At 48.7% G+C, this 17431-nt stretch overlaps 1 protein-coding gene across 1 annotated transcript in view; it reads left to right on the top strand.

The window, feature by feature from the left end:
• The window catches only part of LOC116953048 (radixin-like), a 64597-nt gene that overhangs the window by 7340 nt on the left and 39826 nt on the right, over window positions 1–17431 (top strand). The window contains exon 2 of the mRNA XM_032972895.1: window positions 14959–15042. Coding sequence (XP_032828786.1) covers window positions 14959–15042 — 84 coding nt within the window. The remainder of the gene's footprint in view (window positions 1–14958; window positions 15043–17431) is intronic.

Here is a 17431-nt window from a genome sequence, read left to right as displayed (position 1 = left end):
TGGAACCGACGTCCAACTTTTAGCGTTGAGCGAGGCCCTCGCTCCCAGCGGCGGCGCTGACGATTTCCACTCTCCCTGGCTCCGTGCGGTCGTTCCCGAGCCGCGCCCTCTGCGCCGTTCTCAACCAGCAGCTTGGGCGTGGTGGTGGTGTTGACGTAATTCAGTGGTTAAGGGTCGGTAGGAGTTATTCAAACACAATGTAAAGGAACAATGACAGTAAACACAAGTCTTAAGTGTCCCCGCCGCTCGATCGAGAATTGGGGGCGGTGCCCAACTCAGGTTCGTTGGTATCCGGGACAGTGGTGGGAATCCCAGGTTTTCTGCGGCAGGAACGTGCGTGCGTGTGTGTACGTTGAACTTCTCTCGCACCGTACACAGCCAACCGTGCTGAATCGGAGAGTAAACGCCACAATTTAATTTGCGCTCGGATGCTTTTAAGCGCTTGCAACACGCGTTGGTCGGCAAGATGTCCGACGGTTCGCTCTGGGTTGTACAACCCGAAAACGCATCACCACGAAACATAACACCTGCACGGTATAATTAATTGTATTATTATTCAGGAAAGCCAAGTCAATTCTGTACGGTCTGTAACATGAAGGAGCTGCATCGGTCAATTCTTTTGCGATCTGTTTTGCATGTGGGGGAGAAATGGGAGTGCCCTGTGAAAATTCACACTCAGAAATCTGTACAGACAGGTCTGGTAATTTGTCATCTGTGCTGATATATTGTGCCCTGCAGCGAGTCCAACATCCTGGGAGTCTTACACGTATGATTACACCTCTGTGATCCACCAACCCTGCATCTAAAGTGTTTTATGTAGCCCCGGAGAGCCTGACTGAGTTTCAAGAATCCTGCACTGGGAAGTTTGGAAAATTCCATTTGATAAGTATTTGGCTTGAGGGGGTGTACCCCTCAATTCTCTGCATGGGCTGGTTGAACAATCCATTGCTGTGCTTCCACCTCCTGGCCACCCTCGTAGCTCGAGTCTACAGCACTTCGTATTGACAGTCAGGTGCTGAGCCTCCACATCTCCAACTTACATGGATATAGTAAGAAGGTCAAGATGCAGTCCTGAAATAGTTTGAACATGCCACCGCTCACAGAAGGGCTTCCACTAAAGGGAGCTCTAGAGCAGTGTTCTTCAGAGGGGGCACTTTAAATCGATCAAACATCACCAGCGCCTGCAAGGAGCGCTTTCACTCGTTGTGGATTGTCGGGAGGCCGCGCGCCAGGGGCTGCACTAAAGGCCACCAGGGGCTGCCAGTGGCCCACGGCCTTGCAATGAAGAACACCGCTCTACTCTTCCATGCTGGGCGCCACGGTGGCGAGATGTTAACTACCTCGCCTTGTATACAGGAGATCGTGGGAGTGGATCCCGACCCTGCACGTGCTCCCCGTGGTCTCGTGGATTTTTCCCTGGGCCCTCCGGGTTTTCCCTCCACATTTAAAAACATCGCTACGCGTTTTGAGTATTTGGCTGCAATATATTTCCCCATGATAAGCTCCTAAGTTGAGCTATAATTTGTGGCCAGGTCGCTTCTGAAAAAGAGCCACATAGCTCAGTGGGCCTTACCTGGTAAAATAAAAACAGTAAATAAATGGGAGTACCCAGTGTTTACCCAACCACACATGACCAGCCGATTTGACGTGTGTGCCCCTTCATATCCTGCTAAAAGGACAGAGGTGAGGGGTGGGGGGGATTTTAAGAAACTTGTAGCATTGTTTCAACTACAATATTCACGTACAATTATAGAGATACAAATGGTTTAATAATATAGCCGTGTTTTGGAGTTTAAATGCGGAATCACCAAGTTGGCAAAGAAGCGTACGTTTGATGATTTAAGACGCGTACGTTTGATGATTTAAGAAGCAGTGCGTTTGATGATTTAAGAAACGTGCGTTTGATGATTTAAGAAGCGTACGTTTGATGATTTAAGAAGTGTACGTTTTATTGCAACGGTACAATCTGTGTCTCAGACAAAACAAACTTTCCTTGCAAAGTTTGTTTTGCGTTTGTCAAAATACATAAACTGCTTTGAATGTTCATAGCGACTTTTGTAATGTGTACACACGCTTTTTTTCATAAACAATGGAGTTTGGCTTCTTAATTCGATCACTGTGTGGTGGTTGACTCTTTTTATTCTATTATAGTAGTTATTACTCGATGCTAGCCATGGCAAGTTGAATTATATATTCCACAAACTTACAATTGCAAAAGAGCACTTATTTGAATAAAACATATTCTACGGTGGAGATAAAAGCGTGTGCGAAATTATTGTTCGTTCTTTATTTTCACACAGCTTTGTTTTAATCACTCTTGTCAACAGGAGCAAATGGCTGCTGTACAACTATATTTTACAGTTATGGCGTTATTGTTAGGCTTGGTTACAGAGTTTATGAATATTTTACACGGGAGAGCATAAAGCAAAAAGTTCCATAAAATATGGAGCAGGTGGCTAACTTTGAAAATTGCTCAGCCAAATGCAGGCGGCTTCCAAAATCCCTTTAATTATTTAGATGGGACACATTAGTTGTGAACCCACGTGTTATGCAGAGAATAAGCCACTGAATGTTTGATCCACAGAGAAAGGAGGTTTGTCTCTTCAAGGGGTGGGGAGGGGGAGGCTGTGTTATGAGACTGTTTGTTGATCTCCATGAGAACTCAAACCACGGTTTATTACATGACACAAAGTCCTATGTATGAATGGGCATTCAACTTCTTTCGTACCGTGCGAATATGATGTGTGGGTGGGTGGGGGTGGAGAACAACAAATTAAAGACTATAAAACAATATTAAAGAAGTTACATATAGCTTCTCGGCAAATAAGAGATTAAACAAAACAACGGAGCGTCTTTAATACAATGGCGCGAACGAAGGAACAGTCGCATAATATAAAGCAACCGAATCGTCGACGTTGTTGAATCGGGCGAGAGAACTCAGGAGCGCTGGGTGAGTCTCATGAGCAAGCGTGGCCTGGGCCACCAACATGACACAAGCAAGGTACACCGTGGTCCCCGCCTGCCTTGTGACCTCCAATTAATTTACCCCTACCGTTGTTTGCTTTTGTATATTCATTTCTGAAACGTTAACTACCTCGCACGGTACACACGAGGTCGTGGGTTCGATCCTGACCCTGACGCCTGCTGCTGCTGTATATTTGGAGTTTGCGTGTCTCTCTCCTCGTGGTCGCGTGGATTTTTCTCGGGGTCCTCCGGGTTTTTCCCTCAAACATTTTAAAATCAGCATCACGCGATTTTAGAGTATTTGGCTGCTGTAGATTTCCACGTGATCAGCAACTTCGTTCAGCTATCATTTGTAGCCAGTCGCTTCTGAAAAAGAGCTGTATAGCTAAGTGGGCCCTACCTTGTAAAAAAAAAATAGTTAATAGTTTTCTGTTTTAAATAAACCTAACTTTAAAATAATATATATTAAGCTTCAAAGAGTTCGATGTGGGTCACAAGACATCTGGACCACCCTGTCGAATACAGTGATGAAGTGAAGTGTTGCACCCTATGCTGAGATGGCAAGTTTCACTCTCTGGGTTCTGTGGATCGACTTGGCAGCAAATGCCAGTGGGGAACCACCCCCACCCGTGTGGGACCTGCGCCGGCACAGCTCGCTTGTGCCAGTGGAGAAAAGGGGGTGTTCGAAACAAATAATTTACAATTGTGTTGCACTGTGGAGTTAAAGCACTCCATGGTCAGACGGTAAATCCAGTTGCGTTGTGGGGTGTAAATCAGCTGCAATGTAATGGAAGCTCAAGGCCCACATTTAATATACAGCCCAGAGTGTTTTTGCTTAACTCTACACCAAGGCGAATTATATTACGGGACCTCCTGCAGCCACTGCTGAATACTGTATCGGAAAAATATGTTCTGTGATAATCTTAACTCATTCCTGTTAGTTGGCAGTGCTGCGCATACAAATTGCATGTACGCCGCCGAACGTCTTTCACACCTTGCGTAGCCAATCGTGCTAATCGGAGGTGCGGGGCACGGGCGAATAACTAAACTTCATCATGAATGGTGCATTTTCAAGTGCCGAATGAATTGATGGCGCGATATTTGAGTGCCTTTATAGCCTTTGGCAAACTGTCTGGTTTAATGGGGAACGTCTTTAAACGTCGTCGGTCTTGCCATCACCTGCAGCGAACTGCCGTTTTTTTTCGCGACTTCACGCGATGGAAAGCGGCCGTCGATCGTTTTTTTTAATCCACCAATCCGCCCGCTGACGACGGCTGTCTCGCACCATCTGTTGATCTCGTTCACACAACCTCAACCAGCATTCGTCAATAACACCGTGACCTTCAAAGGGAAATAATATATAATAGGTGACATTTAGGGTTATTGTCCCTTCTTCAGAGCACATGATGTACCCCAAACTTCGCCTATTGTAAATATAAATGTTTCCTTTTAAGGCCACAGTGTTATTGCCGAATGTGAGTTTGTTGTTATTAATTGTGATTGCGCACCGCTGCCAATGCATCGCGAAACAATAATAATAATCGTAACAAGTGCATCTCAGTACTATGGGCGAATCGCAAAAGCGTGCGAGCGCATCTGGTGATCTCGGTGACACACGGTGCGTGATTGTGTTCGAGAAATCTTACACGCACGCTGCCCTGCCCATCTTTGTTAACCTGCTCATCTGGTTTGGGTGCCAGTTCAGTTTTGCCTTTGGCTTCATCAGAGGAAGGGGGGGGGAGTAGGAAAAAAAACACCGTCCATCGGAGGTTGTTGGCTGCTTCGATGTATAAAAGAGCGAAATAGTGTCGACTTGGTCTCACCACGCTTGTCATCACAGCATCATCCGCTATGGTTATTCCGCTGCCGGACGAATGCCTTCCCAAGCCGTCGCAATCGCTTGCGCGGCACTTCAATGCAACAATCCACGGTGCTGCATAGCTCTCTCCATGCATGTGCACTGTAGCAACGTACCCGACCTCATCGGGGGTCGGAAGCGAAGGCGGTTTCAGTCTGGATAGTGCTTGATGAAAGCCATGCGTAAAACGGCTGTTGTGGGGGGAGGGGGGTGAAGGGTGGCAGGTCAATGCAGCACAATCAATTGTGTTATATACCTTGCTACGCTCCAACGTCTACGTGTGCACGTTGAACTTCTTTCGCACCGTACGTAGCCAACCGTGCTAATCGGAGGTCTCCAATTCCCGACCGTGAGCACGCGACAGTGACCAGTGCGGTGAAGAATTCACGGCGCTTTGGCAATCCGCTGCTAGATAGAGACTCCCCTCCCCACACTCTGCGCAAACTGTGTGAGTGCAAGCGGGGGGAGCTGTAAACTTCCAAGGATCCGATAGATACGGCTTGCCAGGAGGGACTGCCAACTCTCACCGAAGCTATTCCGGAAGATGATTATTTAAAAAAAAAATATTTTCTTAAAATTTCCAATCATTAAATTCTCCCCGGAATTGCTTTCGATGGTCACCCGGTAAGGAGACTGACAAAAACTGACAACTCTGGTGGATGATAATTGGGTTTTTACCCTTTTTATCTGACAACAAAACTGACACCTTTTTTTTCCAAGGAGTCATGTTCACATTGACCACAATACCTGCGGTCGGAACGCAAACAAAAAACAACTCTGATAATGTATGTGGCACTGTCCTTGAAATTGATTGGTCCACACCCGAGACAGCTTTCTTTAGAGCCTCGTCTCACATGGTGTTGGACCAGATGACGCCAAAAGGCGCATAACTCAAAGACAATGCACCATCTGATGGCGCACAACTCAAAGACAATGCACCATCTGATGGTGCATTGTCTTTGAGTTGTGCGCCTTTTTGCGTCATCTGGTCCAACACCATGTGAGACGAGGCTCTAAAGAAAGCTGTCTCGGGTGTGGACCAATCAATTACAGGGACAGTGCCACATACATTATCAGAGTTGTTGTTTTTTGTTTGCGTTCCGACCGCAGATATTGTGGTCAATGTAAACATGACTCCTTGTAAAAAAAGTGTCAGTTTTGTTGCCAGATAAAAAGTGTAAAAAAACAATTATCATTTTTTGTTACTGGCAAATGAGGTTTCCAATGGTGTAAACTCTGGTGGAGTCTCCCGGACAATCCGGGAGGGGCAGGTAACCCCGGCTGCCACACGGATATTGCTAGGGAAGAACTGCGCGCGTGGTTGTTGGAATGGAGAGCGAGTGCGAGGGCCTTGTTGTGATTTCTGAGTGCAGAATTTACCCCCCCCCCCTCGAAACTCGCACTTCCCCCGAAAGTCTGTCAAGCATTCATCTCGCTGGCCTCGCATATCTCGCATCAGGAATGTGGCAGGCAGGGCCGCGTTAAGACCCCCTTACTTCTGAGCTCGCAAGGCAACCGGAAAGAATGGAATGTCGACATGCCGCGGTATATTCCGTCAGAAATGGAGACATCTCGTAGAGACCGCCACGGCGATTAAAACCGCACCCAAAGTACCCCAGAACAATATAAAAAGGTAACTGGCGTTCCATTATGAGACCTCCTTTGCCAGTAACAAGATATAGTAATAGGTTTTTACCCTTTTAGGTGTCAGTTTTTGTGCCAGCTAAAAGGGTAAAAACCTATTACTGGCGTTCCATTGTCAAGCTTGCAATGTAATATCCCAATGCTGACAAAAATATCTTGCGAATCACTCAATTGGGATCGTCTTAATAGACTGTTGTGGCAAGTGTTGTTAGTAGGGAGCACTTATTAAGGCCGGCACGGTACACGAGGGGGTGGGTGGCCAGCACCACGCCCGGCCGCCTTTGTCTTCCCAGTGGTGATGTTTACACACCGCACCAGGCAATCATTTAAGGCTGAGTCATCGACCTAGGGGAGGCCCAGGACCGGTGCATGTATTTGTCACTCGTGTTGGCTGTGAGCGGGAATCGAACTCTGGTTGCCAGGTTAACCGCTGCACCACCGCTCCTCATATTGGGATCACGCAGCAGCAGCAAGATTGCCCCCCCCCCCCACCCTGTGAAAATTTGGCAGGACCCTCCTGCAAAAGAGTCTTGGGACTCGGTGAGGCTTTCCTGGGTAAAACGAGCGCAACGATGGTAATCTTAATAATAATAATAAAACGCAGACAAAGATCGATCAGAGACGAATAGAGCCGAGGGACGCTGCCACGGTGGCGTTAGCGGTCAGCACGCTGGACTTGCAATTAGTTAGTTGAAGCAATGGCGCGGGTTGCACAAACCCACGGGCTCTGTCCAGCCAGTATCAATGTGCACAACACGTGGGTTGATCCGCAGGTCGCGCGCAGTGTGGGGACTTCTTCCGAGACGTCGGAGGTAGCTCTCGAGCTCAGAATCATCATCTCTGACTGCTTAAGAAAAGCGTTTGGGCAGGACGCAGGACGCACGTCGCTAGCAAGGATGATGGCCCACTGGCCGAGATTCACGATGGAGCGACAGTCGAGGGCTCGAGGTGGAGCAGTGGATTTGCAATAGCGCGGTAATTGTGAGAGGTGGCTTGGGGATGGAAGGCCTTCATCCAGCAGTTGATTGATCACGGCTGATAAATTGGAATGAAGACGCACCCGGGCTATTGATGAGAACGCGTTCCACGTTCTGCGGCGTTTGCCGTTCATTTGAACACCGACACGAAACGGCACGACCGCACGCCGCATGGCAAAGACCGCCGGTGAAATCGCAGATCAGCAGCTTTATTCAAATCCCGTTCAAACGAATGGCAGTACAAACATAGCTAACAGACTGCTGGGGCAAGTGCTGTCAGCGAGAAACCTATGAAGGCCGGCGCCGCACACGAGGGGGTGGGGTGGCCAGCAACACGCCTGGACATTGTTGTCTCCCTATTGGCGATGTTTACACACCGCACCAGCGGGAGGTTCGTAGCCAGGTTCGTAGCGCAGTGCGCTAACCGCTCCGCACAAACATGCTTACGCCCACACATACACGAGGCAGCACCCGAAATGAAGAATACATCGGGCCGCACACGCGGGTACACGCATCGCACGCACGCCCTGCCACATGTGCAGAATGTACACCATGAGCAGAGACGGACGATGCACCTGGAGCCCGGATATCCGATTTCATCAAGCAATGGATGGCCCTATTAATTGCCGGTTCGAGTATTCGACTTATTGGACAACACGAAAATGGGTTGTGGGGGACAGGGGCGGAGTCTCACCTCAGGTGCACACGTGTGCCGCTGGATGGGAGGTGTGATGGACAGAGCTTGGTAACAAGATGGGAATCAACAGCCACGTGGATTTTGGTGTTGGGGCTCCGACCTTCTAGGGGCAGGATGTTGGGGCTGCCCCCATTTTTGAAAGGGGGGCCGAGGAATTTACCACAAATAAAAAGTAGTCGATTACAATCTTAAGTCGACTAATCCACTCATCGCCCCCCCCCCCCTCTATATGTGTCTATAAGTGGACTACCGCTGCACATCGCATTTAATTTAAGTACATGCAGCCAAGCCGAGCTCAGAAGCCAAATTCTTTGGGTTTTTCGGTAAAGTCACGTTGATAGAACGTTTTGCAACTTTGTCCCTTGGGGAAAATGCTTACGCTGTGTTGAGCGACTGTGAAGAGGACACACAAACTTCAAAAAGGGGCCTTAATCCAGCAGTGAATAGGTCATGGCTGCTGCTGCTGCTGCTCATGATGATGACAACAGGGCAGCATGATATCCTTGCTACAACGAGGATTAGGTGGATGCTCCTCTCTTCCTTAGTGGTGCCGAGCCAGTGGTCGACATCCCACGTGCCTCAGCATCGCGCCACTGCCAGCAAACTGACAGTCGTCAACGCGGCTGCACTCGCCCCCCCCTCATTCTTTTCTTTGTCCAGCGCCCCGGCTGCGTCCAGCCCACGACGTCCGCGATTGAGCAACGTGGGCAGGAATGACGGATCGCTACACTGCTGAGAAGCGCCTCGACTCGGCTGTCGGCCCAAAAAAGACCCCCCCCCCCTTCCCGCTCGGCCACCCAGTTGTGCGAGATGTGAGACGATAGTGGAGTCTCAAGCGACGAACCTCACTGAACACCCGACGCAGGAACAGCCCCTGGGTTCTCTCTGCTGCCCCAGTGAAAGCGGGGACCGCTCCCAAACGTGTCCCTACAACAACAACAGCAGCAGCCACACGTGGAAGAAGAAGGTGCGAGGGTATTTTATCCATAGATGGAAAGTCAGGGAGACGCCCAGACTGTCAATGCGTCGAGGTGCAATCCACCCCTGCTGACTGCCCAATGCAGCACGCGTACCCTGGTGGCATGAGAGGACTACCCCACTGAGCTATCCCACAGGATGCCATGGAATGGATAACAACATTAAACATAGAGTTGTATGATGTTGCTTTTTTTCAACCGCCATATGAATGAAGAAGACCGTTGAAAAACTCCCCAGCTCTCAGCGGCCTCAAATAGAAGTCTTTAACAACAAAGGAAACGTTTATCGCAGATTTTCATTCATGCCGCCAATTAGTTTTATATTTTACTCCAAACATTATATTTTAAGTCATATTTCAGTAGGTTTTTTTTGCGACTTTCCAATTTACATAGTCAAACATTAAGAGCAGACTCCTATTTGGTGACTTTAAGGATCACATGTTTGCCCGTCGTCCCACACACGGTGTGACGTATGCCCTGAATGTGGATTTGTCGTCTCCCACGTAGTTATGGAATATTCAATCTCAAGCACGAGTGACGGAATCGTGTTGGGGGATGTGCTTCCGGAAGATTATCGCATTAACAAAAACATCCGAATATCAGGAACAAACGTAACATTTTTGACTGTCAAAAAACCCCCTCCCAACAACATTACTGTCAACCCATATGGGTTATTCCGTATTATTTAATGCAGGGAAATTGAGTTTGCAGGTCCATACATTGTAGAGCTGTATCAATTTGGGCAAAAACATTAGTTTTTGTCTTTGTGTTTCTCCTTTGTGATGGGACTTTGTAGGATGAACGTTGAGATGTATAAGGGCGTGGGGTGAACAATAAGGTCTGACTTGGTCTCTAATGAGGTAGGAACTGATAAGGGGTTGACAGGCGTGCAACAATATCTGATAATTTTGAAGGGAAGTTATGTAAATTAAATGGTGGCCACTTCCACTGTTTTCCCGCCAAAAATTGTGTCACGTGGCATCAATTGATGTCACCTTTGCGAGTCAAACAATGCATTAAATATATAACTTAAAATAAAATATGTTTTAATATCCAGCATTTTCCTTAAAATCCCAAATACTTTTAAATCCAAAAACTCATTCCAAAAGCATATGCATACATCACTTCAGGTTCTAGTCCTAATCATGAAATGTGCCCTTTTGATTTCAGACAAACACTTTACCCAACACTTTACTCAAATCAAGATTAAACACTTTACCCCTCTGACGATTCCTTCAAACCGGTCCCCACAACAACATCAGTATCCCGCGGTGTGAGGATATGTGATTATTGGTGGCGGGAGATGAGGAGACATGGTCCGAGATGTGATTGGTGGCTGGGAATCTTGTGGCGAAGGATGAAGGGGGGTGAAAAGAGAGAAGGCGACTGTGGGGAAGATAAGCTAGTGCGAGGCCTGTAGCATACGTTATAAAGGGGCCCTAAATAAAAAACACAAATATTAAAACACAAATGGTTTACTTGTGTAGTGACATAGAATCGGTCACATAGCAGCATAGCGCTGGCTGCTGGCAAGGAAGGGGATTTGCAGCTTACAGCAGCCCTGACTGACAGCAAGTCACGTGATAGACCAGAGAGGGATGTAGGGGAAAGGTTACGGAAGGGGCACATCAAGAACCCGCTGGAAGGTTCCAGAAGGGGGCGTGGCCGGGGGCGGAGCCAGGCCACGCCAACAGTATAAGAGGGGCCCCGGGAGGGGATCTCTGGGCTGTCGTGTGGTGTGGGATCCCCGTCGTTGCTGCTGCCGGAGTCTTCACCATTTCAGCATCGCTAGTCAAGCAGTCTGCCAGCTGCCCTGACTGGGAACCGTAGTTACTAAGTGTGAATTATTAGGCCGTGTTAATAAACAGAGTGCCTCCTACTCTAAGTGTCTCTGAGTCACTACACTTGCATAGTAAAATAATTGTATTTTTTCATTTGTTATACAGCCAGATGATACGACAAATCGCTAACCTTAAACACCCAGTCGTTCCTAAAAGTTGAAGGCGGTATAGTACTGTAGTAATAGAGCAAGTGCAGAATCACTGAACCGGAATTGATAGCTTGAAAACATTTAGCGCTGGGCCCTTGAACGTGCGGGGCCCGTAGCTACTACATATGTAGTAGCTACATATGTAGTAGTTACTACACATGTAGCTACTACTACATATGTAGTAGCTACTACACATGTAGCTACTACACATGTAGCTACTACACATGTAGCTGCTTGTGCTACTAGGATAATCCGGCACTGGGTAAGGGTGCATGTCGGAGGAGGGACTGGAGGAGAGAGCGGCGGATGAAGGAGGGAGCTGCGTTGCTACGGAGGTGATGGCGAGGAGAGAGGTCCGCTAAGCCCCCGCGACATGCGAATTGCCAATCCGGTAACTGTGAACTCGTTTATTCAGCCAGGTGGACGGAGCTGTGAAGGAATTTAAGAACCTCGCTCCCCCCCCCCCACATCTCTTTTTTCCGAACTGCCGCGCCATCAGTTTTAAACGCCTACGTGGCAAGTATTCATTGATGTCCATTGCTTAACCAGTTTTGGTGCCCTTCGGAGGTCCGTCCTTCCCAAATCCAAATTAGTTGCCGCATGAACGCTTAGTGCAAGGTCACTTAAACGTGAATTTTCCACCACTTAATAATGCCGCAATGAACCCCCGTCGACCTGAAACTTGAGTTTGTTGACCGGCTATGGCTAACAATGAGTGGTATCTCAACTAGTCTTGTCACACCGCCCCACCGCCACCTCGTGCCCCCTCCCCTTCACCAACCCGCATTGACGAGCGTGGTGAAGTATGGTGGATCGATGCAGAGGTGCATGGTGGCCCTCATCCAGCAGTTGTGACAAAATGGCAGTACGTGTGATTTTATTGACATGTACACACTATAGAAAAGAGACTACGATCCCCCGTATAGCCTGAACAGACTGTTGGGGTAAGTGCTTTTAGCAAGCACCAATGAAGGCCGCACTATACACCGCACTATACACACATACATACACTTGTGTGTATGTACTTGTGTGCATGTGTGTATGACTCACGTCTGAATACTGAGCCAGTACTTCTCGGTGCCTGGTTCTCAGTCCCTGAAAAGGAATGTGATTTATTTGCTGTTATATTTATTATTTTTATATTTTAAAGCCCTTAGCAAAGCGCCCATAACAGGCAGTGACAAAATGAAAAATCTTCACTTTTTACCCAAAGCGGCCCCCAGAGTCACGAGCGTCTCTCTCTATATTGAGAGATTATGGGGACTTCTCACAACATTTAATCAACATGCTCCATTACCCAACCCTCCTGTGTGCACCCAACTAGCAGGGGTCAGTAATTTCCATTTTCACTCTTGGTTGTCCTCCGTCACCCCCGGAGCTGAACCTGACCCAAGTCAAGTGTACCCCCCCCCCCCCATTCAATTTCGAGACGGTCTTGTGCACGATGGTCAGTGACCGAGCCCAGATCATCAAACACACACTTGCGCATACAAGATGGCCCTTTTTTGCCGAGCAGAGGGAGCGGTGCTAATTTTTCGCTTGTCTGCCCCATGGGATCTCAGAGGGGGGGGGGGCTGAATCGGTACCCTTACATGGAGGAGCATTGGTTCCTTGAGCCTGCCCAGTCACAGCGGTGGGCGGAGGGATAGGGTGGGGGGGGTGAAGATTTATAGCGATGTATTTCTCTCCGGCGGATCTTAAAGGGACGTCTCGGGCGGAAAACGCCTGATGGCCTCGGCCCAGTCGCTCGCAACGAGCGAGAGGGGAGAGATTGAGAGAGGGCCGTGCAGCGCGGCGCTCTCCCCGAGGTTGTGAAATTTGCACTTAATTCAGCCGCCCTAGCTCAGAGAGGTCAAATGAGGCTACGGGGATGTCACGGCGGGAATTTATCTTCGGCGGCGGTAAATGTTGAAGATTTTAGGGATCGGCGTACTGTATATTGGTAGGCCATGCCTTCGAGAGGACAACCGCCGTGGAGATGGAGTGATTAAAATCAGCTCGCGTGCAGGTCCTACGGTGGATTACTACGTTGTAGGATTGTGGAAGAGGGTGGCGGTTTTGGGAGAGTCCCTTCATCCAGCAGTGGATTGACCATGGCTGATGATGGTGGTGGTGACGATAGGGTTCCAGAAAATGCCTTCCGAGTAACGGATGGCCCGTTTTCTGCGGCGTAACGCTCTAATAGCGATACAAATGTGCCCTCGAATATCATTTCGACCGAGTCGTCTCTGCGAGAGTGATCGCGTAGCCGCGTGTTGCAGACAGGCGGACAGATCTAATGCGTGAATGCTTTCAACCCTTGTTGCCCACACATCTCGTGTTATGAATATGACGTCAAAGCGAATTTGTTTCAACAAACGTGGAGCGTCGCTGTATTAAAAAAAAAATGTGCGGTGTTGTTTCGAGTCTCGATTTAACGGCTCTAAACATCTTACCCCCGCAACACCCGAGCTCGCTCCAGACACTTTAGACGGCGCTCGTTACGGGCGATTCCGACATCCGTCCGCCGATGCGCATTGTGTCGTACAACAGCTGACCCTTGTTCCTGCGCATAATTGAGCGGCTTCCATTCATCCAATGTCACTTTATACTGTAGAGTGTCGTCAAGTTGCTCCTAATAGGTAAACAAAACACACATTAGCCTTCGGTACAAACAGATGCCCGTGTGTGTAAACGATCATTCGATAAACACCGTGTTATTCTTGCATAGAACAATTGTTCGATATCCGCTAATGAGGATGTTCTTACAAACACAAACATGTCATCGTGTGTGCCCGTGTTTATCGTATTCTTGCACGTTTTGAAAAAGGCCCTCGAAGGTAAGGAGAAGCTCGTAAGTGTGATGGGGCACACACGTTGGACCGTGCGTGTTTGCCCTTCGTGCAACAATGTTAAGATTGGGTTGTGCTGTTTGACAGCGTTTGGCATGACCGCAAGCGTCTGCGACAACCCATCGGCTGAAACTTTGATGGCTGAATTTTTTTGTGTGTTTCCCCCCCACCCACCCACGCACCGATGCCAACATAAACTTCATTCCCTTTGCTAGTCGGTTGTTGTTTTTTTTGAGCCACCAAACATTGATAGACCAACTAGAAAGACGACTGTATTGTTATGCACAACAATGTGTTGATAGTTTGGTCACCGATACCCAATAACCCGTTTCCGTGAGGGTCGTTGGTTAAAAATAAAGGTTGACTTCAGGTCATAGGCTTGAAGGCTTTTGTGCCGAAACCACGTTTGTCATTTTGAATGCGTGGGGCTATTATTCAGTGTTAATGTACGAATTGTGCATTCGCAGGATTTTTTTCTGGATGATAAAAGTCAAAGTCTCACAAGCAGAATGTTTGGCCTAATTGTTTATTGCCTCTGACCAAATCACCCTCGAGGTGCCCAGTCCCCGACAGATCTCAAAAGCTAAGCAGGGTCGAGCCCAGTCAAGCCCTGGATATAGGTAGCAATGAGGTGTTGTAGGTGTTGGAGCAGTGAAGATGGCAGTGCTGGGTGTTACTACCTCAATGTGCGGTGGATGTTCTCTGTATTCTTCACCTCCCTGCTGTCACAAGAATAGCAACATCCCAATGCAGAATCCTCCTGAAAGAGAATCTTGACACTTGGCATGGCTTCCCGGATAAATAATTATTCAATATTTTGATGGCCCCCTTTCTTGCTCGTAACGCGTACACGTGATGTACCCAATGCGTGTACAACCACACATTATCCGTATGCGGCTAGGGCACACAGAGTATTGTGTCGAAACATTTTGTCCAGCGGCAAAACACAAGACCACGATTATTGGAATTCATGGGCTGACGAGGTTCTGTGTTCTGTCCTCTCTGTGTCCGTGTTTGCAGATCAATGTTCGGGTGACCACCCTGGATGCGGAGATGGAATTCTCCATCCTGCACACCATTTACGGCCGGCAGCTCTTCGACCAGGTAACTCGCGGGTGTCTGTTTGTGGACGTGCGGTCTGGAGTTGGGAAGGGCGGGCGGGGGGTGAGCGGTGTCGCAGTCTGCACGGCAAGGAATGCTTGTCCGCATCGTCTCCTAAGGCTTAAGCGTGGGCTCTGTGCGTCTGGTCCGTTGTGTCTGCGTGCGTGCGTGCGTGTGCGGTACAAATTGTTTCATGAATCATTTGACTTTTTTTAACATCAAGTTCATGAAGAATAATAGCAGTGGCCCGCTCGCTCCCCATGCCTTCTAAACCTGGGCCGCCGTAAAAGGACAGCCGCGCTCGTGTGCCTGCATGTGCATCGGTGCTTTAGCATCAACGTGCACATAGCCTGGCACACGCGCCGTGGTGACGTCACCAAGGCCACTCTATTAAACATTTTTTTATTTTACCAGGTAAGGCCCGCTGAGCTATATAGCTGTTTTTCAGAAGTAACCTGGTGATCACAAATGATAGCTCAACGAAGTGGTTTATCGCGTGGAAATGTATAGCAGCCAAATACTCTTTGGTTTTGTTCGGTAAAGTCACGTAGATAAAATAAATCAATAATTTTATCTACGTGACTTTACCGAATAAAACCAAAGAGTGTGAATCCTTGCAGTCACGAAAGCTTCAAATCTAGCAGCCAAATACTCTAAACGCACGTTGATTCTAAATGTGGAGAGAAAAACGGGATTACCCGGAGAAAAATCCACGCGACCACGTGGAGAGAGAGAGAGAGACACGCAAACTCCAAATCAATACACTCAACAGGTGTCGGGGTCGGAATCGAACCCACGACCACCCGTACACCAGGCGAGGTAGTTAACATCTCGCCACCGTGGCGCCATTCGGTCTCAAATGGCGGTTGTTGTTCTTGTGGCGTCCACGTTAACCCCGAAGCCGCCACTACCCTCACCTTGCCATACAATGCATTGCACCTGCACCCCCCCCTCCCACCGCAACTCCCCACTCCCCCAACTCCTCTCCACCCACCTAAAGGTCATCACCCGCATTAACCCTGCAGCTGGTGCTGCTGCTGATGGAGCCGCCCCACTATTTACCTCCTCCTGCCCTTGCCACCGCTTCCCTTGCATTCCGCTGCTCGCCCTTTACAGCGCACACATCCCATCCCATCCGCGCCAAGCACGCGGAACGGAACGATGAGAATCCGCCTGGGTCCCTCCGCCCATCCAGACGAGGGGGGTTCTATTAAAAATTAATGAATGACGTTCAGAATGGACGTTGTTCGTTGTTGACGAGAGGCAAGAAAGACGTCGATGTTCTTGGCAGATTTGGGCTTCTTCCGCAAAAATATCGAGTGACGGGAAAATATTATCTTTAATTAAACGTATTGCATTCACATATTTTGACCAAATCGCCTGGCATGCAACCGATGTCATATGATTTCAGAAGCTAAGCAGGTTTGGAGCCTGGAATAGGGCTTGAATGGGTGACCACCACCGTGCATCACCAGGACCTACCACCCACTCACCTGCATCCCCTCCTCCTCACCCCAATTCACAATCCGCACTGACCAGCGTGGTGAAGTATGGTCAAACAACTCCCCTGACCGACACAGCTTGGCGAGTGATATTAATGATACGAGGTCAGCGAGGCGTTCATTCGGCAGCGGGTTGACAAATGTCTGTAAATTATTATTTGATGATACGCATTGAGGCGACTGTGAACGTGGCTTACAGATGATAGGGATGCCACCTGCACGTAACATTTATTAGGCAATGGACAGCGCATTATTCTGGTGCAAAGTCCACCCTCCTCCGCACTAATTAAACTAATGAAATAGCTCGTGAGGGAGTTGTTGACTCGATTGTCTCACACGCAATTGCAGGCCAGGATGCGCGTCTCTGCATCGTCGCTGTCTGAATTTTGTTAAATCCGAGGGCGATAACCCGACAGGAGGGACAAATCGTTTTGCACTTAACTCTGCGACTCTGGATTATGTCCCCACCCTGACCTCAAACGACCCCGAGGATTGGGCCCCCAATTTTGCTTCCCACTTTCGTCCTCCCTCGGCGGTGGTGGCGGCAGCAGGAAAATGGTGCTGGGAAACTCAGAAGTCGCACCGCATGAAGCGGTCATTGCGTCCGCCGAATAATGAAACAAATAGCGATGCTCGAAAATAAATAAATAAATAAGAACACAAAAGACGCACGCACCCACAAATACTTGCTCACAAGTCACAACTTATAAGATTATACCGGTTTGGCTGGAGGCACACCTAGGGCGTGCTTATTCTCAAACAAAGCCCCTTGGAGCCGCTGAGCCCTGCCATCGCCTGCTGTGGCTGGCGTCAAGAATAGCCAACCTCCTAACCCCCCACCACCCACTGCCGCCCCCTCACCCTCCCAGTCGATGTGCCTCCCAGTAGCC

Source organism: Petromyzon marinus, chromosome 49, assembly GCF_048934315.1.
Source record: "Petromyzon marinus isolate PM22_M1 ecotype Great Lakes invasive population chromosome 49, UKy_Petmar_22M1.pri1.0, whole genome shotgun sequence".
Classification (NCBI taxonomy): domain Eukaryota; kingdom Metazoa; phylum Chordata; class Hyperoartia; order Petromyzontiformes; family Petromyzontidae; genus Petromyzon; species Petromyzon marinus.
This window is presented reverse-complemented; position numbering and strand designations above follow the sequence as displayed.